Source organism: Platichthys flesus, chromosome 15 (genome assembly GCF_949316205.1).
Source record: "Platichthys flesus chromosome 15, fPlaFle2.1, whole genome shotgun sequence".
Taxonomy (NCBI): Eukaryota; Metazoa; Chordata; class Actinopteri; order Pleuronectiformes; family Pleuronectidae; genus Platichthys; species Platichthys flesus.
This window is the reverse complement of record NC_084959.1, coordinates 6576373-6600737: the sequence shown is the minus strand read 5'-3', so window position 1 is coordinate 6600737 and position 24365 is coordinate 6576373. Positions and strand designations below refer to the sequence as shown.

At 43.1% G+C, this 24365-nt stretch overlaps 2 protein-coding genes across 3 annotated transcripts; one reads left to right on the top strand and one right to left on the bottom strand.

Moving 5' to 3' along the window:
- Positions 1 to 215: 215 nt before the first annotated feature.
- On the bottom strand, positions 216 to 13921 carry ccna1 (cyclin A1). The gene is made up of 10 exons (XM_062406538.1): positions 13910 to 13921; positions 12504 to 12596; positions 2629 to 2784; positions 2279 to 2498; positions 2078 to 2193; positions 1716 to 1942; positions 938 to 1142; positions 715 to 828; positions 501 to 634; positions 216 to 392 (listed from the first exon to the last, which is right to left on the bottom strand). Exons 1-10 carry the CDS (start codon positions 13919 to 13921, stop codon positions 341 to 343), a joined length of 1329 nt encoding a protein of 442 aa, XP_062262522.1. The 3' UTR covers positions 216 to 340.
- LOC133969770 (serine-rich and transmembrane domain-containing protein 1) lies at positions 13238 to 24337 on the top strand. Of its 2 annotated transcripts, none has more exons than XM_062406461.1 (2): positions 13238 to 13360; positions 22661 to 24337. In XM_062406461.1, exon 2 carries the CDS (start codon positions 22666 to 22668, stop codon positions 23005 to 23007), a length of 342 nt encoding a protein of 113 aa, XP_062262445.1. In that variant the 5' UTR covers positions 13238 to 13360; positions 22661 to 22665; the 3' UTR covers positions 23008 to 24337. The 2 variants fall into 2 exon arrangements, with proteins under 2 accessions (XP_062262445.1, XP_062262444.1); XM_062406460.1 differs by lacking the exon at positions 13238 to 13360 and adding an exon at positions 14465 to 14582.
- Positions 24338 to 24365: the final 28 nt, after the last annotated feature.

The following is a 24365-nucleotide window of genomic DNA, read 5'->3' as shown; positions in this document are numbered from 1 at the left end:
ATTCGGAAATACGTGCAGCAGTACACCTGATACTTGACACATGGGAAATAAAGCGTGGCCATTTGATTTTAGCAATTCTTGATTTATCATGAACTTTATTACATTCTACAACATATTTTACAACTCACGACAGAGCTTTAAAACATTTTAAATGAAATGAAATCTGACAGTCATGAAGACTGTTTTACTTATTACTATCATTTATTGTGCTCGGGTAAACTATAAGAGAGAAACAATCGATATGAAAAATCGTGTCCAGGGGAAAGAGAGATATCTGCAGACAGGTTTGTTCTCAGTCGTTGTTCTGGCAGAAGCTCCGGTCGATGGGTGGAGCAGTGACTCATGGGAAAAGCAGTGTGTCAGGTGGAGTGATCCTCGACACGTGACAATACCTGTAAACAGACAGAAGAACAGACGACTATTTACAGATGAGTCAACGACCCAACGAAACTGAAACTGCACATGAAGTCAAACCGCATAAAAAGAAAGCTACATCTCACTTTGAACTCTTGTACTTCTTCGTGATGGCCTGTTGTGGGTGACTCTCTGCCCTGATGAAGAGCTTGTGGAGCTCATTTAGGCAAGGGCCAATGTCAGCCATGGTGTAGGCAGTAAATAAAGATAAGGAATCAGGCTAAAATATAAGAAGACATGTTTTTTTTTAAGTCTACAACCCCAAAAGAATGACTTTTAGGATTATCCAATCAAACTTACCCAGAGAGATTCGTTCACAGTGTACAAGGCGAGGCAGAAGGCTGCCGCTGCGACTATGGATGACGTATAGTGTAGGAAGGCTTCAATTTCCATCAGGCTTAACTCAGCTACATACTAGAGACAGAAAAAAATCTGATTGAGGTAAGTGGAAAAGTGCATCTTCAAAAGGTGAAGGGCATAAAGCCAGAGACTGGTTGAAAGGGGAGTGATTGGTTTGACTCACCAGGGCCAGGTTCTCTGTGTTGGCACTGACCGGGTGGATGGACATGAAAAGACGGAGGAACTGGTTCATGGTGGGTGCTGCCATCTTGAAGGCCAGCACTTTCAAAACAAAATGCTCCATCCGAATCAGCTGCCCCTTAGTGTAGGTGCTGTCGGTGATGTACACAAAGTCATTCAGCTTGGGGGGGTAGATCTCCTCGTATTTTCTACAAGGCCAAATATCAGAAGACATCAAGTTAACCATCAGTTGAGTTGATTAGGTAGATTCCTACAAGGAGTTTCAAATCTTTTTGACAAATTAATAGAGGAAAAGTATCAATAAAAAGCAATGACAGATGATTTTTTTACAGTGTGAAGTAATTTTGTAATGATGTCATTGTGACATAATACTGAAACAATCAATTGGTTAATATAAATAAGTTGTAGGTAATGCATGACTTCACAGTGATGTAATGGTGACATCATTCCTACCAATGATCATGAATATACAAGCTTTAGGTCGTGGCTGTGGTCCTATAGATGCAGACACCTGAAGAAATGCATTTTTGTATAAATTCATGAGCTAATTTTCTGACTTCTTCACGATCTCACTTCTCAAATGACATCGTATGACAGGGAATCATTTTCTGATGGAGAAAAGAATTTAGATGGTCTCTGTAGCTCTATTACTTGTGTTCTGACCATATATTTGTTGACTTAGATTTTTCAGTCCATGCATTATTCAGTTATTTTGTACATACACACACACACGGGTGAAAACAACCTAAACGTGTGCTTACGAAGCAATCAGTAACGCCGTTGTGCCAACCAGCTGCAGCTTCGCTCGCTGGACGAGCGCTGTGCCGGAGAGAAAGCGGTCCAGGTAGTTGACAGCGAGGTGCAGAGTCTCAAGGCGAAGGTTGTACTCCTGGACGACTTCCACCATCCAGTCCACCAGGACCACGCGCATGCCGCTGGTGACCTCTGGATGATTCTCCAAGTGGCCGGGCTTTGCCCTTAACCTCATCTGCCATTAGAGGCAGAAGCAGTTTTTTCATGATGCATTTCAATACATCACAACCAGGGCGTACTTTATGTTGACCACACACAGTGACATGACAGAAATGACTCAAAGCACATATTAGTTCAGATCATTTCGCACTTCGCTCTCCCTCAGGTGAAGGTGGATGTCCTCTGCGTACTCAGTCACAAACAGATCCTCATCTGACATCAGGGAGTCATCTATTTCAGACTGCATAGACGATTCCTGGTATGGACCTTTACGAGAGGAACCAGGCGTTGGGACATAAACAAGACAACACAATAAAAAAAGTCTTGATGTTTTTGTAACCGGCGAACTCACTTGAACTAAGCCCCAGCAGGAGTCTCACATCTGTATTCTGCAGGCCGGCGGTTTCAGTGGCGAGGTGATAACTCTTTGTCACTACTTCTTGACCAGAAGCTGAAAGAACAACTTCACGAGCCTCTTCAACGTTTACATCACAGCCGGAACTGGAGGTGCAGCCTAGCAAAGTGTGCTGGGAGCTGCCTGAGACCGAACTGGGTCTGGAAAACCGGTCTCCCTGTTGACAAAAATAAGTCACCCTGATAACCACAAGAAGTTGAAATGAATACTCTGTGAACAGAATTGAAAATCAGTAAAAAAAAAGAAAGAAGAAAAGAATCTCGCTCCCCTGAGCCTCTCTGCTTTACCTTGCTGTCAGATCGGCGCTGCTGCTGATTCTCTGACAGGACTCCGAGCACTGTCCGCGGTTTGGGCCTCTGGGCCTGTGAGGCCTCTACTTTACTGGAAGGTTGGACATTTTCTTTGCTGCTGTGCCGCAGTGGGGCACTTGAGCTGAGGTTCAGCTTTAGACAAGGAGACAGGGAAAGATGAAGTTGAAAATGTAAAAAATGCAAAGTAACGAAAACACAAAATTCAAATAAATCGGAGGAACCTAAATATAACACCTAAAAAACATGGACCTAATGACAGTATGCAGCACTGCAATGATCTATGTCAGTGGATGGAACCCCCAAGGTAACCCCAAGATGAACCTGAGGGGCCGTAAGATTAGTAAAATCACACGCAATTATAAATACAGCATTCAGTGCATCACTGGCACAGAAATTATGAATTTTCCATATAAGTTTTCTCCTCTGATCTGCTGAGCTGTTTTTATTATCCAAGCCTCTAAAACTATCGAAATTAGGGAAATAAAGATTACGCATAACCTGTAACCTGTAGGCAGTTGAGAAGACTGCATTATTTTTTAAGGGTTATAAGATAAGAAAAGGTTCGATATCGCATAAGCAGCACACGTTGTACATCAATTAGGTGGTTGCTCTATGCCCCCCTGACAGCAGGATTGAATCTAGGTTTTGAGTGTAAAGTATCATAAATAATTCCTTATCTGACAGAAGATGTATTTAAATAGCTTTTTTGCATTTCAGAGCCCTACAATATGTAATTCATTATGTAATACTATAATAACTATATATAGCAGCTTTTAGATCAGTTAAAAAGGTACAAAAAAAGCAAACAATAACAAGCAATTTCAAGGTCACACAGTCTTAGAGCACAAATACAAAGGTTACAGACGAAAAAAGAGTGAGGCTGGACATAAAATGTAGTTTATATTATAAAATATACTAATACTCTCTGTATCATCAGATCTCTAAGTTCTCCCACGCGCATGATGCTGACCCTGCGTTTTCAGAAACATAATCCCCATGGTAACAATAATTGATCAGATCTGGAGGAACAGAAAACCAACAGTTAAACAAAGGGGGGGGGGGGGGGGGGGGGATTAACAAATAAAGTGTGATAAACAGTTGACAGTAGACTTCCTGTTGGTTTGCACACATCACCTGCTCCTCACTGTGAACTCACCATATTCAGGCTTCACAGCTAAAGCGGCGGCGGCGGAGGGATTCGTCCCGTAGCGAACCCAACGGACTAATTCACGTGGAGTTTCTCTATATATCAACTTGGAGACGACCAGAGACCACAGGTGAACTAAAGAGGATTCGTCCTCACGTTGTTTGTCGACCTATCAGGTTGTTTCCTTTGAGCCGTTTGTTTGTCCAGTAACGTGCCCGAGCGCCGCGTCTAACGGTCGACGGTCAAGAGTCAGGCACGTGAACAGACGGTCAGTTGTTTACCTGAGCTTCACATTAAGATGATCTGATTAGACATCAATATGGAATTTATTATATTCCTTAACGTATATTTCCATTTGATCTTAGGTTTGTATAATGATAAAAACAATAACAATATTAATGATAAACTTCAGTTACATAGCACATTTCAAAATACAGTAACAAAGTCATTTACAAGTTGAAAATGACAAATTTAAGGCGAAAAGGAAAGGGATAAATTTGAAGATCATACAGCATTAGAGCTAAAACCTATAAAATATATAAGAGATTTAATAGAGGATATGGAGTCTTCCTTATGGATCTCCTCAGGGCGATAGTTCCAAAGAGTGGGAGCCCTGACAGAAAAGGGCCAGTCACCTCTGGTCCTCAGGCAGGACTGTGGAATAGACCTCATGTTATGACCAGGCACATATAGTAGAAAAAGACACCATCTAATATGAAATAATCATAATAATTCTCCCATCTCCAGTACAACAAAATGGTATTAACGTATCAGACCATGTAGTAACACAGAGTATCTGAGTCCATAGGTTACCATTGGTTTCCCTCGTTTCTATCCCTGCTCCTGGATTTTTAGTGTCTTCTCAGAAGTCTGGATTTTCTCTTCAACATGATAACATGCCCTTGCCAACAATTCCTACTGCTGCTGAACAAAGAAGAAGATGGAGGGTGAGTCAGGATAAAAGCATTTCTGCTGAGAAGTAAATGCCGACCTGTCAGCTATGTCCTCAGCGGGGAATTAAATGGTGACCTGCATTATTTACACCATTTGTCAATGCTGATCTCTTTGCTGCTGCTGCTCCGTTGTATTTGATGACAGGAGAGTGACAATGATAAGGTAATAACACAGCCTGTAGCAAAGACCAGCAGCAAATAAATCCCTTATTAAAACAAACTTTTTATCAGAGAGCCTTTCCTGATTTGAATTGTATTTTCCTTTTCAATTAATATCGTCTTTCAATATTTGTGATTCCTAAACTTTTGCTGTGCTCATGATTTAACAACCTTTCTGTTTTATTTTGCTGCCATGTGGTCCACAGTGATTCTGACCTGACCAGTAATATCAAAGTATCCTGATGTAACATTTGTCTGTGTTTCTCCAGTTTCCTTCAGGCCTTGGAAGGTGGAAATACATGATGGAGCAGAATGACTGAGCAATCACCATTTAATAGATACTATTCCTGCATGCTCGACTTGAACATCATTAATTGATAATAACACAATATATGTAACGTTGTGTGGTGGTGTGAAACAAGATTTACACTGACCAACAAAACCAATACAAAGTAGATGAAACATTTAAGGTCGATGAAGATAGATATTGTTAATGACAGAAGAGAAAAACTCTGCTTACATCGACAGATCAATGTTCAGTCTGTGTAGAGAGCAACCAGCTGACTGCCTGCAAGTCCCTCATTGTCCATTAGATGGCAGCCTTCCTCTTCAGAGACAGCAGCCTGATGGTTTTCCATCAGCAGTTCAGTCAAGCAGTCTTTAGACATCTTGTCACATCTAAGTCTAAGTTACAGGCTACAAAACAAAACAAAAAACAAGAATAATGTAAAATTCACCATTTGACCTTTTGACCCCGTTATTTCACTGAACCTCTGCTGAGCCCAGCTCCTCAGGGATGGAGAGGATGAAAAGTGGATTCAGTTGATTAAAACACTTTGGTACTTGGACTCTGCTTAAGTTTCCACTTTTCTATGACTGCAAACCATGCAGATGTTTAAATGTCCGTTGTCTCTATCATGATAAGAACCACAGGGGGTATTCAAAGGAGGCAGGTAGAAGAACCTGGGAGGATCCAGGGGTGTTAACTTGTCGTGCCGCTGCTGCTTCTGCTGAGCAGCTCCACTGGAGCAAGGGCAGATTAAGGATTCCAATTTGCAACCTTTTGGCCACAAGGCTGCTTCTTGAACCCTCTGCCAACCGTCACTCTTAATACTTTACCGGCACATGCAAGTGATGGATGACTCCTTCTCTTGGTTTTACCGGGTTTTTCTCAACCCTGCACCAGAATAATATGTTAGACAAGATTTTTTCCCCATTGTCTTGTCTGCTTTTAAAGCTTTAATCCAAACATGCATTATATTTAGAAATCAAATATGCAGCTTTATCCGTATAGAGGAGGTACATAGTCCTCCTCAGAGTGTATAATTATGCAGTGCAAAACATACTGAAAACACAACACATATTTTGAGAGGTTAGCATGTGTACTTTTTAGGTCACAGATGGAATTGTGATGTCATGCAGGACTCTTTCTGTTAAGTTGTAACGGTAAGGCTTCAATTCCCCCAAAGGAGGCTATGTTTGTTTGGTGTTTACTGTGAACAAGATTACACAAAAATTGCTCAACAGAATACCACTAAACTTGGTGGGAGGATGTGGTGTGTGTCACAGGAGAACTCAAACATCTTTGGTGCGGATCCAGAATGGGAACTAGAACTCAGAATGCCCTTTTACCCCACATGAGATCCATGAATAAGTCAGAGAAATCAAAAGGTCAAAAAATTTTAAGGAAAGTGAATTCCAGACCAAATAATCCGTGGTTATTCGTCCAATAGTTTTGAAATCTAAGGCGACCATTGGGTAGTGGCAGACGTATGCTGAACATCATTCTATTTGACAACGTCATAACATGTAATTCTGAGAGTATGATTCCATCGTGGTAAAAGTCCTCATTGTATTTAAATTATGTAAAACAGCTATAAAATGATCCATGTGTGGAAATAAATAAAAAACACGAAGCAGCTGCACCTCATGTGAACACATTCTGACTGTCAATAATACGTCGTGTAAAAGCCTATATCCCAATTACACTCAGGAAATTTATTTTTAATAACATTCAAGACAATATCCAGCAGAATGAGTTTTGGTAGCACAGAGCAAACATCATGACTCAATGGCCTGTTCTATTTGAAGTCATTTCAAATTGGACAGTGTTACTTGCATTGAAATCTGGATCAGAGATCTTCAAGTCAAAGATGGTTCCATTATTTTTCTCATGCAGCTGCTCTCTCTCTCTCTCTCTCTCTCTCTCTCTCTCTCTCTCAGGTGTGAGGAGCTCATTCTCTCAACCATGTTGGGATTTCGACAGAGTTTGAATTTTACATCAAAACCAGTTGCACTAGGAAGAAAGAAGGGAATATAAAGAAAAAGAAGGTTCAGTGAGTATCTATCTCTTTTCTTATCTCTTTTTTTCTCTCTCGCAGTCATGATGCAATGGAACTTTGTTCTAACGCAGAACTGATGAAAGTTATCCTCTCAAACTAAACACGGGGTATCATGTTCACAGTGCTGAAGAGGAGGGACTGAGTCATGGTCGCACACATTCATACTTAAACACACAAACATGGTACCTGCTCGGGGGGGAGGAGACGCACAGTCTCTCCGTCTTCCTGCCTCTTCCTCCGTCTTTTTATCCCTCGTCCTCATTTCCGTTCAATACCCAAGCAGATGCAGATTGTTTATGACAGATAGCACTGTGCTGGTGCCATTTCATTAGTGTGATGTATCTCTGGTGTCAGCCTTGAGGCCAGATTGGCCAGGAGTCTGAGCATCACCTCTAAAATGACTGTGCCGTCCAGGAGCGTCCCCCCCCCTCAGCTGTGGACGGACATGTCTCATCTGTCTCTCTGTCAGTCCCTGTTGGGAAAATGACAGCGGAGATTGTCTCACGCCTTGAGCTGAAAAATATCCCTTTATTTTTAGGTCCCAAAAAATGTAGTGGATGTGAAAGAGGCTGCAACGTGGAAGACAATGAGATGAACTCTGATCTGCTGATAGTTTATTCATGTTGAACAGATTTTCTCCTCCACCTTCGGCAGGAGACGCAGATTTATTCTCTGAGAAATCAACGAAATGATGAAATGCTGCCCAATCTTGAGAATTTTAGAGAGAGTGGAAAACACTTCCTGGATTCACATTAAAGTTTTATGGATTCTTCCCTGACTCATTACCACCAAGACCAGGCTTTTGGTTTAAACATTTTTTCATCTGCTATCCTTCTCCATCGAGAGCAAGTATACTCCACCAAGAACCAGCAGTTCCCTTACACTTAATAAAGCCTCAACAAATTGCACACACTCATTGATATTGGTCCAAAACTTAAAATATGCCAGATTTCTTTCACAATGATCCAAGAATGATTCCCTGGGAAATTGGTGGAAATGTCAAAAAGATTTCCCAGCTCGCACGCCCAAGTTGAATGTGCTCTGTATCGGCCCGTGTCCCACACTGCCAACAGATTGTGTGAAATGGCTTTCAGTAGTTTTTGTGTAGTGCTGCTGACACACAAACAGACAAACAGGGGTGAAAACAGAAGCTCTTTGGCAGAAGTAAATATGGGTCATGTCAGGTTAAAGGACGGGGAGTTATCAAAGCAGCACGAGACCAACAGCAGAACGGCAGTCCTCATGTGCCAAACTGCAGGGGGGGGGGGGGGGGGGGGTTCAGTTGACTGCAAAAAATCATTTAATATGTGTCGGGGAAGAGTCTCAACACCCCCCCCCACCCCGACAAACAACAACAAACTGCATCAAATATGAGCAGCAGTGATCACAGGTTCAAAATAACCAACAGGCAGTTTATCCATCGGTTAGAAAAGGATCTGGATGACACGACACACAACACACAACCACACACACACACACAGGCTGTTTAACCAATCTGCAACCAGAGGGCATCGTTTGATGGAATATCAGAGTGAGTCACAATATTGCCACAAACCAATTGATGAAAGTTTAATTGTTTACTTTTTGTTGTTGTCGTCGTTAATTAAACGACTCAGAGGGAATCACAGAGGAAGACGTCGACCCGAGAGGAGCAGGAAAGACTCGACTCCAAACCCAGTGAAGTGCAGAAAGTCGTAAACCGACTCACATGAAGACAAAGTGTTGCACTGCAGACTTGTTTTATCTCGACGTGCCACGGCAAACGTGTACATCACATATCCCCCCCCCCCCCCCGTCCCCCAGTCTCCCCCAGCCCGAGCCGTGGAACATATGAATTATGAATGTCTGAAGGAGTAACAGCTTTTTTTATTTGCAATTTAAGGGGCCCAAAATCTTTTGGTGCACTAAATTATTCATGTATTCAAATGAATCCGACTTTGAGGACATTTTTTCCCTTTCTTCCTCTCCTTCATGAATTTAGATTGTGCCCTTCAGAGGCACAGGTCAGAATTAGTGGCAAAGGTTTTATCAGAACCGTGTTTTTAAAAGGTTTCAGCAGGGAATTCTTTTTTTTTTTCCTCCACTCTGACATGTTTTAGTAAATTGGCTCCTGTCGTTTTTGATTCTCTACCCAGGGGAGATGTCTTTCGGGACTCTGTCGATATTGCACTGCCACCTCTCTCATTGTTATTCTGGACAACTACCTGCCTGTCAGGCTGCTGTAATGGGAGTCAATGTAGGAGAGTGTCACTCACTCACGGCTCCATGCCCTCCGATCTCAGGACATCAATTTGATTGACGCCGCACTGAAACGAAAAGCTGGAGCCCAGTGCTGACGTTGAGATGTTCAGGATATTTATTTTTTATACGACACTGAAGATCACAAATAATTCTGCGTGCACTATCTTGGAGGCCTGGAGAAAATGTTTGAAATTCCGAGCGCGTCCTCACGATTCGGGGATGCAGAGGTCCCGTGCTACTGCAACAAGGAGGAGACGAGTGAAAGAGTCCGATTTCCTGTGCTCATCAGTCTTAAATTTAGCTTTTCGGGAGCCTCTCTCTCTTTGGGGTGCTGTGCAAAGGAGATGTAAAGCATATCCACTGCTGCATCTAAAATAAAGGCGCTTCTAACATGCTTGCAACTAATTCCTCAACACTTTCCTCAGTGTTATCTCAAGGTTTAACAACGCTCCCCACAGGGTTAGAAGGATGAGCACGTCAAACCACAAACACACACTTTGGCCCAAAATAGTCCCTGTAGCTGCACCCCCCCAGCCTCATTAACATGCCGTGCAGAGGCTGGTGTCCTCACAAGGGCAGCGGCAGGATGGCATGGAGTCAGAGCCAGGGCCCGGGATATCAGGGAATGACACGGAAATGGCGGCCACTTCTTTGCCCTCTGGGATTAGTGACAAAAGCCAGCTGAGGCCAAAACTCTTATCTCCATCCCGCAGTCCTCTCTCGCGTAAACACACAAACACCCAGGCAACACAAATGCACACAAGAACACGACTTGAGTTTGCACAGACACAAGCGCATGTGCTCACGCAGCCTAATTAGCTTCAGCAAAAACATATTCCCCTCTTTAGGAAAATAAGGAACTCTGTGTCTGTGTGTGTTTGTGTGTGTGCGTGTGTGTGTGTGTGTGTGTGTGTGTGTGTGTGTGTGTGTGAGAGAGAGGACCATTTTGAGCCTACAACCTATGAGGACATTTTGAAAAATTTAGGACGTTCCTCAATTTCAGATCCCTTTTAATGTACTGTTTGAGGGTTAAGACTTGTTTAGGTTTAGAAGGTTAGGTTTTAGTTAGGATTAAGGTTAGTAACAGGTTTAGGTTTTAGTTCAGGTTCAGGTTAGAAATAGGTTCAGGTTAGGCATTAGTTGTAATGGTTAAGGTTTGGGTAAAGGGGCTGGGGAATACATACTAATACTGTACCCAATGTAATAATTACATTGTGTGACATGTGTCTTCCCCCCCGTCCTTGGTTTCTCCCTCAACACTGTGTCAACATCCGTGAAACTGCCAACAGCGTCTCATTAAAATATTCATCAACATTTGGCTTTCTTCTTCGTCTTGGAGGCTTCAGAGATCCACGCTCATCAGATGATCCCAGACCTCTCTGCGTGGCTGTCACATGTCTGTCTGAAGTGCACATGAAGAGCAGCCATGTGATGATGTTAGTGAACGCTGCATGGGTTTGGATGTGGAATAAAGTCGTCTCCCTCTAATCTGCGCTCTCTCTCTCTGTTCTCTCCTGCAGCCGTTACCCTGCAGAGCCGGTGGCAGCGGGGCAGATGGCAAAAGATGGAGGCATCTGCGGGGGGGGGGGGGGGGGGGGGGGCGCCTGTTTCCCTCCCTCGCAGAGCAGGGACAGGTGTCATCTGCCACACACTCAACACTTTCATGAATTCCATTGAGATGCAAACAGGCTCATGCTTGAGATTCACAGACACGCACCCAAAACGGGGTTATTGATCAGAAGGGACTGAATCGTATCAGGAGCCTTTCATTCCCAAATTAGTTACAATCAAAGTAAAGCACTTTAAAAGGATCAGCTCTCCCTAAAGACAGATGTTTACTCAAGTGGGACAATTCTCTATCAAAAATCAAACAAACACAGACAACATGTTGATTATATAAGTAATGTTACAAATTGTCTTGTGTTTATAATGTGATTCTTTATTTAACAGGTGTTTGGCCCCCTTGTACTTTTGAAATAGCAGCACAAGCGGTGGCCATGTTGGTCTGTGGGTCCATCCCTTTGGACCAGACTGAAGGATCTGGACATTAGTCCCGGGAGGAGGATGAGTTCGGTGTCTCTGGGGATCCTTTGACGTCTCCTCTACTTCCACCAGCACGTCTAATGTTCTAACTTTTTCATTTCAATATCTCAGAATGTGTACAAAAGCAAACATATCCAAACTTAATGAACACTTCTCCACTTCCTCCCACTATCCAGAAATGAAGCCAAAATATCATGGTTATGAAGGCATCCATCTTGCTCTGTGTCCACATAGTGATAGTTGGATGGAGTTGTCAGTCCGAAAACCTGTCTAGGGGGTGTCCGCCCCTCCCGCCCCCCCGTGACCCTCAAAATAAAAAAAAGCTGTATAGATGATGGATGGATGGACTTTGGGCAAATGGACCAAATACCTGCAGAACTACATCACATCATCAGCCTCAGCTTTACTTGTTGATTACTGCTCATTTGAACTTGAGCTTCACAGAGACGCTCTCTTCTTTAAATATCATCAATGCTGCCAGCTCCACAAACAATCCCACCTCCATCGTGCCGCGGTGGAGGCCCGATGGAGAAGTACACTATAGTAAACCCTGGTGGCTTCATCCTGCTTCGGATGAGTGAGATTTCTTTAGATGATTTCCTGGAACTGGCCCTTTCATAAGGAGCCTGTAAGTGTTGAGTCATCCAGTGCTGAACAGTTTAGCTTTAGAGTATTGGATCATCTTTGTTTATCGATTATTGATGAATATCTTATATTCCACCTCAAGTATTTTAAGTGAGTGATTTCTTTCAGCATATGCTACGTCTCCGGATGGAAATCTGTGCAGTTCTACAGAGGAGGTTTGCTCAGCCGCTGTTCACAGAGATACTGTTTAGAGGAACGAGAGGAAGAGGAAGAGAGGGAAGTAAAAGAAAAGATAAGAGCCTGAAGATGAAGGGAGGCATGGAGAGCAGTGGTGAGGAACTGAGGGGTGTTAAACTTTTCTTTCCCAAGGGTCGATCTGACGGTCTCATCCGAACAGTTCAGTCGGCAGATGGTTATTTTGCCCGCCGCTGGAAACTGTCCAATGACGCAGGTGTCTGACGGCAGAGAGCGAGGCTGTACCACACAGAGAAATATGAGAAATGACAGCTCAATCGTTTTGTGTGTGTGTGGTGCGTGTGTGAGAGAGTTAAGGAGGGGAGTGCGAGTGATGACAGACACTGATTTACTGATCAGTTTAATCAAACCACTTATTGACCTGCATGTCCTGCTTCAGATTTGTCTGCCCTCTAACTCGACTGATTATTGAACAGCCTCACTGTGACGAGTGTTTGCTCAGTTAGAACGAGACAAAAAAAAAAAACACACAGAAGAGCAGATTTGCCTGTTGATGTGATCGTAATTCGAAGGTGACGACAAAAGTGGAGAGGGACTGAGTCAAACAGAGAGAGAAAGAGAGAGAGAGAGAGAGAGAGAAAGAGAGGGGGGGGGGAAGGTGATGGGATCGTTCATTAGTGGCAGTCGCTCAGATACCGCCATTGTGTCTCATTCAGAAAGGGTCTGACATTGTCTTCTCCTGCTGTAGGGTTGTGTGTCTGTGAGTGTGTGTGTGTGGTATTGAATGTGTGTGTGTGTGTGTGAGTCACATTGAATGACAGAAACAGAGAGTGAGACAGAGAGAGAGAGAGAGAGAGAGAGAGAGAGAGGGAGGGAGGGAGAGAGAGAGAGAGAGAGAGAGAGGGAGAGAGAGAGAGAGAGGGAGGGAGGGAGAGGGAGAGAGGCTCACAGAGAGGATCTCGGGGCAGCAGATCCGTTTTGCTCGGCTGAAAGACCAAACACAACGGGATGGATTTCTGCACGACGTGAACAAAAGAAACAAGGTGTGTATCTCTCTTTCCTTTTTAACGATTTCACATGTGTAGCTGATGCTTCACACAGCTTTTTTTTTTTATGAAATGAGTGAATGAATACAACGGTATTAATCTGATCTGTTAGAGGACGGGGGGGGGGGGGGGGGGGGGGGGATTCCTGCCAAATACAAAACAAAGCTAAAAATAATCGGTCTCCATTCAGAAGCCAGAAACTTTATTCAGCTTGTCACTGCCTGCAGAGCTGTCGTGAGAAAACAAAGGGAACATGGGTAAAGTAAAAGAAAAGATGAAATAGTAACAAAGGAGGGAGGAGAGAATGTATAAATGCTCCGAGACTTACCAGCAGCTGAGGCGTGCAGTTAACAATGACAGAGGTATAGCACAGTATACTTTAATTCAGCAACTTTGCACACGAGCGGGCTTCAAAAGGTGGCAGTTGAGAAAAAGAGGGAAGGAGTGAGTGACTGAGAGACGAAGAGAGAGAGGGGGGGGGGGTATATACAAATGTCCCAATGAGAACAAGAGCAGGTTTGTTTGCGCTTAAGAAGTGTGACTCACCCTGGTCATCATGATGAACACAAGAGCTGAGTGACGTCTAATTGAAAGTCCACATTTTCAGGGGGACTTGAGATTTTCTCTGGAAATGATGATGGTGGGATTTTTTTGCTGAGGTCAGCAGTGAACATGCATGTTCCCCTTAAGTCCTGATAACATGACTTGTCGGCCGGAGGCATGTCTGCAGCCCCACGCCGCCTCATCCACCACGGTGTGCTGTGACAGGTCCAACCTTTATCAGAGAATTGCAGCTCCTGCTATTTGAATAGTCAGATTCATTATTCATGCCTTTCGAGAACAAGAGTTAAAAAAAACGCGATTCAGCATCAGATTTATTGGCAACTCAGAAATATGAGGAGTAATTAACAGATATGAGAACGAGGTGAAAAAATGCACTCCACCACAGGGGTGAGCTGACACACACACACACACACACACACACACACACACACACACACACACACATCAAAGCAATATGAGCTCATTATCTACACTGGCCACAGACCAAAAAAATGTCCAATACTAACTATTCATAACGATCTCTGGTACTAACCCATGTTGCTGCTCGTTCACTAATTTTGGAAATCTTCCCTTTTCATGCGTCTAATATCTGAGAGAGTCAGACGGCGATTGAACGGCCGTGTTCTACCCTTACAGTTGCTTCGAGGGCACACAGGTGCACTGTGGGATTTTCCATTCAAATGTAAGCGTGATGAATAAAAAACAATCCGTTTATTGTTTTGTAAGCTCATTAAGATTCCATATCTGCTTTCCTAACATTTGATATTCATGTTTACACACAGCCAGAGACATCACGTTGAGCCTAAAACTGAAAACAAACCAAACTGGGGGAGAAATGGTACAAAAAGGGGTCGAGAGTTTCAGACAGATAGTGAAACATCAGGTCCTTTCACCAGTCCTGATTATCTCTGACCTCTCTGTGGGTTATCTGTGGTATTTAGGCCTGCTGGGGCCATTTGGAATGCATGTGGTTTAGCCTCAGGTCTGTTTTCATCTGATCTGGCTCAGAATATGAGACATTTTACATGTTTGAAATTCAGGCTACGCTGTTATCTCCTGGCAATCTGCTGCTTGAACTAAGCATGTGTGTGTTTGTGTGTGTGTGTGTTTTTGTGTGTGTGTGTGTGTGAGACACATCTTTGGCATTTTTTACATATGCGCATTGCATGAGAATTGAATATCACTTGTTTTTCTGCTACAGGCTCCGCTTGTCTTAGTTTGAGCATGTGGTGTGAATATAGTATGAAAAAGTGCATTCACACACACATGCACACACACACACACACACACACACACAGAATATGGTCCAAATGCCATGACATTTTGCCACACATGGATCTTCTCCATTATTCATGAAGCGGAGAGCTGTAAACTGAACAGACAACAGTATCTCTCTCTCTCTCTCTCTCTCTCTCTCTCTCTCTCTCTCTCTCTCTCTCTCTCTCTCTCTCTCTCTCTCTCTCTCTCTCAGAAGTTTGGGTTTCAGTAAATATTTGCATAAGCTGCATGCACGGACTGTAAAAATCCCAGTAATTGCCAGGGCTATTTTCTGTCATCGAAAGAGAGCTGGAGGTTTAATTGAAAACTGTAACGAGTCTATGGCGGACTGTGTTTCGCTCTGAGTGGACAAACTGACAAAGCCGTATTCCGGATGATATATTTTATCAATGGAAAGAAAAAATCTTCTACTTAATGTGTAATAAAACTCCATGAGTACTGAATATTCAAGTCAATAGGACAAATGAGATTAAACAAGCTGGGCAGATTATACAAAGCCCAGTGATATGATCATTAAGGAGATGATGAGGAAACGAAAGAGGGTGAGGAGCAGATTGGGAAAGTAGAGCAGAGGAAGCGACGCGTCACAAAGTCTCGGGGGGGAGTCGGGCTGAACGTGCACTGGATGAGATGAGATGTCGGAGGAGCGAGCTGCAGAGATCGTGACGCTCAAGAAAGAGTTTGATCGGGACAAAAAGGGGCTTTGAGAGTCGAATGAGCCGAAACAGAAGAAAGCTGCGGAGCTCAATTCAGGGGCTGCATCCTTCAGAGGACACAGTGTTCCCGACCCAAGAATTACTAAGTTCCTCCCGACCTTACTGATGAGGCCCATAAAGAGCTGAGGCTGGACACAACAAGAAAGTTTAATTGCCCTTTGTTTTGTTATGTGGAGCCGTTAGCTGTTCACTTGAGTTGAAATCGTAAACATCCTGTTGCTTGCCAGCGCCATTACCTCTTTGAAAAACCAGTTAGTCACTTAAGAGCAATGAATCCTGGGATTAATGGGCCAGAAAGGATCCACCCCTTGGTGCCTTTGTCACTCTGGGATGGAAGGACACATTGGTTGGTTGCATTGGAAGGATCTTTAGAACGTAGCCCCTGAATGGAAACACGGCTACAGAGAAAGTCACTGAAGACAGCCTGGTTTGAAGAATGTTTAGTAGATAACCAAGGCTACAAAGAATGTCTTAAAAGCTGCTGACAGAAGAATAAAGTCATAGATGAGAATGAGAAGCTGCAGGCGGGGAGAGTGGAGTCGGGAGAGAACAGGAGAACGAGGAGACTGAGAAGGAAGAACAGCCTCAAACACCTGAACTCTACATGGACCTGACTGGCACAGAGGAGCAGACACTTTAAGTTGTTGAAGAAGAGCAGAGATGTTCAAGTCACGACAAGCAAAGGAAAGTAGAATAACTCCAGACTCAGGTGAAGCCACATCTCAATGAAAGGCTCTTGAAGACCAGTCAGGTCATTACCCTTTACCTCTGAGAGCAGCTGCTCCTGAAACCTTCCATTGTTCTGCTGCGGCGGTACGACAGAGCGGCCTTTCATGCTTTTAAAAGGATTCATCTGCTCAGAGGGCGAGTGTAGGAGCCGCTGAGACCAGGCAAGATTCCTTTCCTCTGTCAGAGGGACAATGACAAGCAGAACATGGTTTGAATTGAACCTTTTACCTGAAGCAAGCTAAACTCCAACAGTTTCTGCTGATGATTCACCAGAAACGTTTGAATTTTTTTGCCCAAAATCGACAAATGGAGAATTGACAAAAAATAACTTTAAACTCTCAGGAATGTTCTTGCTTTAAGGCGATTCTTATTAAAAGTCACAACGTGTCAAGCTGATAAAACAGCTAAAAGCTAAAAAGAGGAAATTCAGCCAGGCTCTTGTTACAGACGTTTGAGAACAAATGAGATTACAGACTAGCGGAAGAGTGATAAAAAAAAAAAATGGCATGAATTTTGTTTCCTGCTCTCAGAAAAAGAAATGCTGATAAGAGAACAGAGTCTGGGCAGGAATGAGGGATGGGAGGTGAAGCAGCAGGGAGACAAGGATCAGGATGGATTTACCACCTAGAGGACCAACAGTCAATAAGTCAGCACTTTTGTGTCCCCCTCCCTCCAGTGGTTTTAATCCTCACCTTTCTTCAGTGATATTAAAGTAGTAGTAAGACAGGGATAATGTGGTGAAAGGTGAAACAGGCTCGAAACCTTCAAGACGACAAAGAGCAAACACCTTTGTCAAACAAGAGAAAACAACACAACTGGATATGAGCACTAAACTCCGGATTCTGATTCAATTCACGCGGCTTAGGGGGGCGAGTGGATCGGCCACTAATCGCAAGGTTGTTGGGTCAATTCCCTCCAGTACACATGCTGGAGTCCATGGGAAAGACACAAAACACCATGCAGGCAACACTGATTGTTTCCTTGAATATAAAAGTATGCGCAATTAAGGCTAAAGTGAAAACACATTCACACTTTGTAGATGCAAATTGGCTGAGAAATTATAAATCTATATTTATAGATTCTGTGTGCATGCATTGAGCAAGAATAATAAGAAACCAGGACCACTTCTAAGGGTATAAATCCTTGCGCCTATTTTTAAAAGTAATTGCCACACATGGACAGTCAGTAGCAGTAATGACAGTTTGAAGTAGAGTGTTATGACCACTTTGAGCACAGGCAGGACAGACAGTCCGCCCACTGATTCATCTGGAGTTTGTGTTGATAGGTGCGGGTTAGACAGTGTTAGCAGCAGTCCACACACTGGTCACTCTCCACCTCCAGAGCCTCACGTCTCATAGCTAGAGACATTATCTCTTCATGCGGAGTAAATTTCATCAAGTTTTAAAAAAGTCGGACAATTCCCAGTCACATTTAACAAGACAGTCATGTTAAGGTGACTCATATGGGCAGCTGTCGTATTTAATATACATCTAAAAAAACTCAGTTTGTGCCCCATTCAAATCTCCAACAAAGAACCACTGCGCGAACAAAACATTTAGTGCAGATTTGTATCGATAAAAGTTGTAGATGCAAAGATCAATGTCAGGAGAATCGATAATGGATCATTTTTAATACATGTTTATATGTTTTTATTGGATCGTTCTCGAGAGAGTGTGCGAATGTGGCCGTGTTGCTTGGCAGGCAACTCAGAAAGCAGAAGATCAATGACCTTTAAAGACACAAGAATATAATATTCGGTTACCAAAGTCAAGCCATTTATATATTTTTCCTCAATAAAGATGCATCATTATCCCAATTTGCTCGTGGTGTTCTCAGGCAGGTAGTCCTAGGGAACACAACTGGTGTTCATTATACGTGTGCGAGTGTGTACGTGTCTGACCTCTACAGCCTCAGCAGGACGGCGTGGCCTCTCAGAGGAGATTAGCTTGAAAAATAACTGAATGCACCGCGTTGCCTGGATACAAAAAGCATCATTAAGCACAATTATCAGCCACTCCTGGGCACAATGACCGAGCCTCATCACAGATTTCAAAACAACAAATCATCACCGTCAGCGACCTGCACGGAGCAGAAAAGATGAGGGGGAGACGAGAGGAGGACGGTGGGTGTAAGACGGAGGGGGGGGGGGCATGGAGGAGCGGAGGCAGATAGAGGGGGAGACATGTAGAGCATGTGAGGAGGTGGGGGAGTCAAATTTAGGTTGGGTTTAACAAAAATAAATAAAGATAAAGACCCTTTTTTGATATCTGCAGTTAAACTCTCATAGAAATTATTGATGAAATAACAAAATCCAGATTATCAAAACGTTTCAGGGATGAAAATGGAAATTGGATCCATTTAGAAGAAAGGCAGGAGAGAAAGAGACAAGAGGGCTTTTCATTGGTCTGCGAGGAGCATCATGGGGGTATTTGATAAAGAAAACACAGATTGGGGGAAGAGAGCATGCCACCACTGAGGAAGAGCGCGGCCCTCCTTCATCGCTCCTCATTACGCTGTGTATCTCCCTGAAGGTAGAGCAGGCTGCAAATTAAACAGAGAGCAAAGATCTTGTCGACTGCACCATCCAGACAACCAGGAGGAGGAGGAGGAAGAGGAAGAGGAGGGAAAAAGAGAATAAAAGAGAAAGAATAAATGGAGAAGAGAATGAAAGAAACGAGATAGAGGGGAGAAGAGCGGCTGGCTTAAACTTCAAAAGCCATTTTACACAATAGCAGACTAAGACACTTTTTTGGAGCAGCTCTGACTTGTGTTACAGACTCGCAATGAAACACTGGTGCAACACAAACATAACTGTTACAGGGTCTGTGCAGGTTTAAATGCGTTCAATTTAAGAATACACAATAAAGGAAAATTTGAGATTTATGTCCGGTACAAACACATATCAAGAAATATCAGGGTTTGGTTTTTGAACATGATATGAAGTGTACTTGTAGAGAAAAACCCTCAATATGCTCATAAATCTCACCAAAGACTAAATCAGCTGCTTGTTATTGTATCGCTCACAAATTCCTCATAATAAATATTATCTTGAATTAATCATTGATACGTGAAAAGTGACTTTAAAGAAAATAAAGGGAAAAATCAGTTTCCTTCTATTTTGTAATATTGTTTAAAATCCCAGGTGCCTCATACATTTTGAGTCCAGTTGTTTTACCGTCAATTCTTCATGTTTTGAATAATGAACAATTTCCTATTAGCTCTTGCTGTTCGCTATATACAATCAAACACACTGATAACTTTTAATGAATCGCTCTGATACTGAAGAAAACATAAAAATGATTCTCTGCTAGGATTCTGGAATCAGAAGCTAATTGTTTCTTCTACACTTTCCAAGCGGGTGATTATCTGCCCACTTCCTCATCATCGGACCATATAAGTCACGGTGAAATATACAATTTGTGTATTTCTCTTCAGATTGGACTCTGTTGAAACCCCGACATTAAGCGCTAAGTGTTTTGAAGCTGCTTTACCTTGAAGCCCATGAGTCACTTCCGCTGCTGCAGCTCCGTCCACTGATGACGTGGATAACGAGCCACACAAGAGAATCCACTTGAGGACTCCTGCAGGTTTCTCTGTCCTTGCACCTCCTGCAGTGTCTTGACCCAGAATTTCTCCCTCTCCATACACAGTCTGTGGTTTCTACCCAATCGGACTGTTCACAGGAGGAACTGCTGCAAAAACATCACTCATTTATTCGTCCGATATAAGGAAACATAGGTTATCATCCGATGTGATGTCATCTCTGTGAGAGCACAGACGCAAACACCTCAGTGTCACTGGCATAAAACATAGTTGAGAAATGTGGCTGGTTTAAAATGGTTTTAATGTTTTCAAAAATTTTAATTCACGCTGTATCTGCCTGCTCCTTGTACAAGAAATAGTCAAATGGTAAATCCTTGAGTTCCCCACATGCAGATGTTTCACCCCTGTCCATTTGTTTGTAGGTTATTTTCTTAGTAATTATCAGTATTATTGTAAGATTACATATGACATTTTACAGATTTCAATTAATCTAGGTGGAAGGATACAGCTGGGAATTTCTTTCAAGTTTTATTTTTGAATATTTACAGATTTTCGAGAGAATCATTCATGGATCTCAGTGAAAACAATGCATTTCGAGTACTGATATTTATGAGTGAGTGATATTTGGTGCACACTGAACCAAAGGAGACTGTTGGGACTTGGCAGAGGTACGAACTCCACTAGGTGCCATTCTGGTTGGTTGATTGGATTGTGCGTTTGTTTGATTGCAAGATCACATAAAAACAACTGAATGGATTTCCACAACTTGGAATTTTCCCAGTTTCCCAGGGAGCAACTCCTGGATCTTGACTAAAGAAATCAGGCACATCTGATATTTGTATGAGTTTGTGAAATCTGCTGCAGCTTGATTGGATTTAAAAGGGGGCGTTGGACCTTTTCTGTTTACTCAAGTCCTATATGAATATAACGTGTGGCCAGGCACACATGTGCTTTGTGAAATGAATAACCATGAAGTGGAGAGGAAGAAGCTGTCAGATAAGAGAAAGTGTGTTTGTGTGTGTGTGTGTGTGTGTGTGTGTGACCTCTTGCGTTCATTCTGGTCATGGTCAATTATTCCTGCCTTTGAAGTGTCTGTCTCCGCTGTCATAGATCAAGTGAAGACACGAGGCCCCTAACCTAAATAACAGAGGAGCCTCGCTCTCCCTCTCCTCCCCTCTCTCTCTCTCTCTCTCTCTCCCTCACACACACACACTTCTCTCGTCCTCACCACTCAGACTCATCAGCTCCTATCTGGGTTCTGCAGTCAATTTGCACTGGAGCATTATTAGCAGTATTAGCGTGCGGCGGAGGAGGGGTTGGCTCTCAGCCGTCTTTGTGGAAGCTGATTATGAGGAGTTTAATTTCATCAGATAAGGATGCTCTCTTATGAGCAGACCCAGCTCCAGGCGCCAAAGGCCTGGCGGGCAAGTAGGCGATGAGGCAAGTACTCCCCCTGCTGTTACCGCTCAGACAGGACGGTCAAGTGTCGGGCCCTCAATCAAACAAGCTCCTCGACTTTACAAGTAAACTAGAGCCGTAGTAAAATCATTTTAGATGATCACAACTAATCCATTGGATCTTTGGTAATCAGACATTCATTTTTATGCATTAAACCTAGTGATAAATTGACAATTCTGAACCCAGTACATCCAAGAATCTGTCTTTTTATTGCTGCAATACCTTTAAGAACATTTAGTGATGTTATATTATGAAGATTATTCCATAGAGATTTAATAAATGAACCTAACATATTGAGTGATTTTTCTCTGCAGCAAATATCTTTTGGATAGATAGATAGATAGATAGATAGATAGATAGATAGACAGACAGACAGACGGATAGATAGATATATAGATAGATAGATAGATAGATGTACTCTATTGATCTAAAACTAGGAAACAAGGTATCAGCCACATAACAGAATAAGCAAGATGTAGAATTATAAGGAGAAAACTATTCCAAATATGGAAAATGAAAGTATCATCTACTTTATTTTCTAGTCTTCTCATATATTCATTTTACTGCTGAATGACAGATGGGACCGTTCTTACAATTTCGCGGGAGGAAATTAAAGATTTGTGTTCAATAACAGTTGAGTATTTCTAAGTCAATCAGCTTCTTGCCAAGTTTCCTGAACCTTCCATCCGGTGCTTGAAGAGGGCTTTAGAGGATATTATTAGTATTCGCAATTATTTTTTGATTTCCGAATCTTGGCCTCTTGTAGTAAATTGCTGGTATTAAATCAGAATTGCCAAGTGCTCTCTGTGTCCATCATCCTTCCTCATCCTGCCCAGGCCGTTTGGAGGTTGACTGAGGATGTAATTAAAAGCTCCTGTGTCACCAAGTGGCCGTCCTGCTGGAGTGTACTGGAGGGAGAAGCTTAATCCCTGGAAAAATAATATATAGGTCTTTTAAATAATTCAAGTTGAAGTTCACTGTGTTAGTTCACACTCTTTTGTTCTTTCAGCCAGGATGTCTGGGATGGACGTCCCCCTGGTGGACCACAACGACACTGGAGTCTCCCCAATAGACGACGGGACCTTCCTGCGTTTCTCTCCGACCTCCGTCTCCACGTCGGCCGCCGCCTCGTCCCCGGGACGTCCGGGCAACGTGTACGTCTACGTGTGGCTCTTCCTCGGCCTGCTGGTGTTCCTGCTCACGCTGCTCATCATCTCCCTCCACAGGCTGAAGAACATCATCTCCTCCTCCTCCTCGGTGCCCGACTGCAGCAGCGAAGGGGGGAGCTCCTTCACCAACATGGAGATCTGTAGCATCTCGTCCCAGAGGTCCACCATCTCCTCACTTTCCACCTGAGGGAGGGAGATATGGGGAGACATATGGGCATGCACACACATGAAGATCGAGCTCCTCACTCTTCTCTGTGACACAGGGACACAAACTTTACTCCATGCATGCATATTCTCTCCCCCTGATGATCCAGTGAGTCACAAGGCATGAGTGTGACTGAGCCTTATTTCACGGACGGTGAGACCAAGCTGGAAATTGCCTTCCCTCTGTAGGAAAAAAAGAGGAACTATATCTTCCCTAATCCATTTTGGTAAAAGTCATTTCCTGTGCTGTCCCTGTCATATTTTACGATAGAACAAATGAAGTGGATCTTTGTACAGCTTGTCTCATAGTGCCAGTCCACTCCACTGCAACAATCAGCATTAAAAATACCACTTTGTACAGACATGCATGATTTTGCCTCCATAAGAGATGCTGTAACTCATCCTACTTGCACCAAGCAAAAGGAAAGATATCTTGAAAAGCGTGTACATGCCATATCGGTTCATGATCCCCCAGGTTTGGTTGAGACTATGTTGCACAAAAGGAGCAAGAGACGCGGGGAAGGTGAGAGAGAAATGAAGGATGTCGAGTATTGACGGGGACTCAGCCTCCGACTGCAGCTGCAGACAGACCGGGTCAGAAGTGTCAGAAACTACAGGATTAAAGTCGGTCTCCTGAAGGACGGGTCTACCAGCGGAGCGGATTACCCTCTCCTGCCTGTCAGCTCAGGTGGCTCCATAGTGACTGAAGCATGAGAGCTCCATGCAGCTGTCAGCCGTGTGTGTAGTCCGGGCTTAACGCTACAGTGATGGTTGTTCCTGCTCAAAATACATTGTTTTAAAAAGAAATTCTGTGAGATATTGTTTTTTTTTGACATGGTTAAAAAATGAAATCATTGGAAAAAAAGGTTCATTCATCTTTGTCACAGACGTTCATGTGACCAATGACAAAGTCCAGTCCTCAAATTCTTTGCATATTTTATTTTTCTTATCATCATTTTTTTTTTTTCAACTCACACATGTCATATTTTACATCTTTGCAATAAAACATGAATACAATAGTTTTTAGGGTTTCATAGATCCAAAAATATTTAACCTTTTTTTTTGGATACGTAAGTTGAACCTGTCGATAGAGTATGTGCATGTGCGCATTTGATCAAGATGGCTTCACACATACAGTTCGTCCCACACGTCCCCCCCCCCCCCCCCCCCCTCAGCCTCTATCAGCTACAGAATCATGATATTGCTTACAACGGTGAGGTTGTAAAACTTAATAACCACACATGAGCTCAACGTTTTTTTAAATACAAACATCAATGCACAAATAATCCCGCAGGGGAAAAAAAAAATAAAAATGGACCTAAACAAAATGGCAGCCGACCA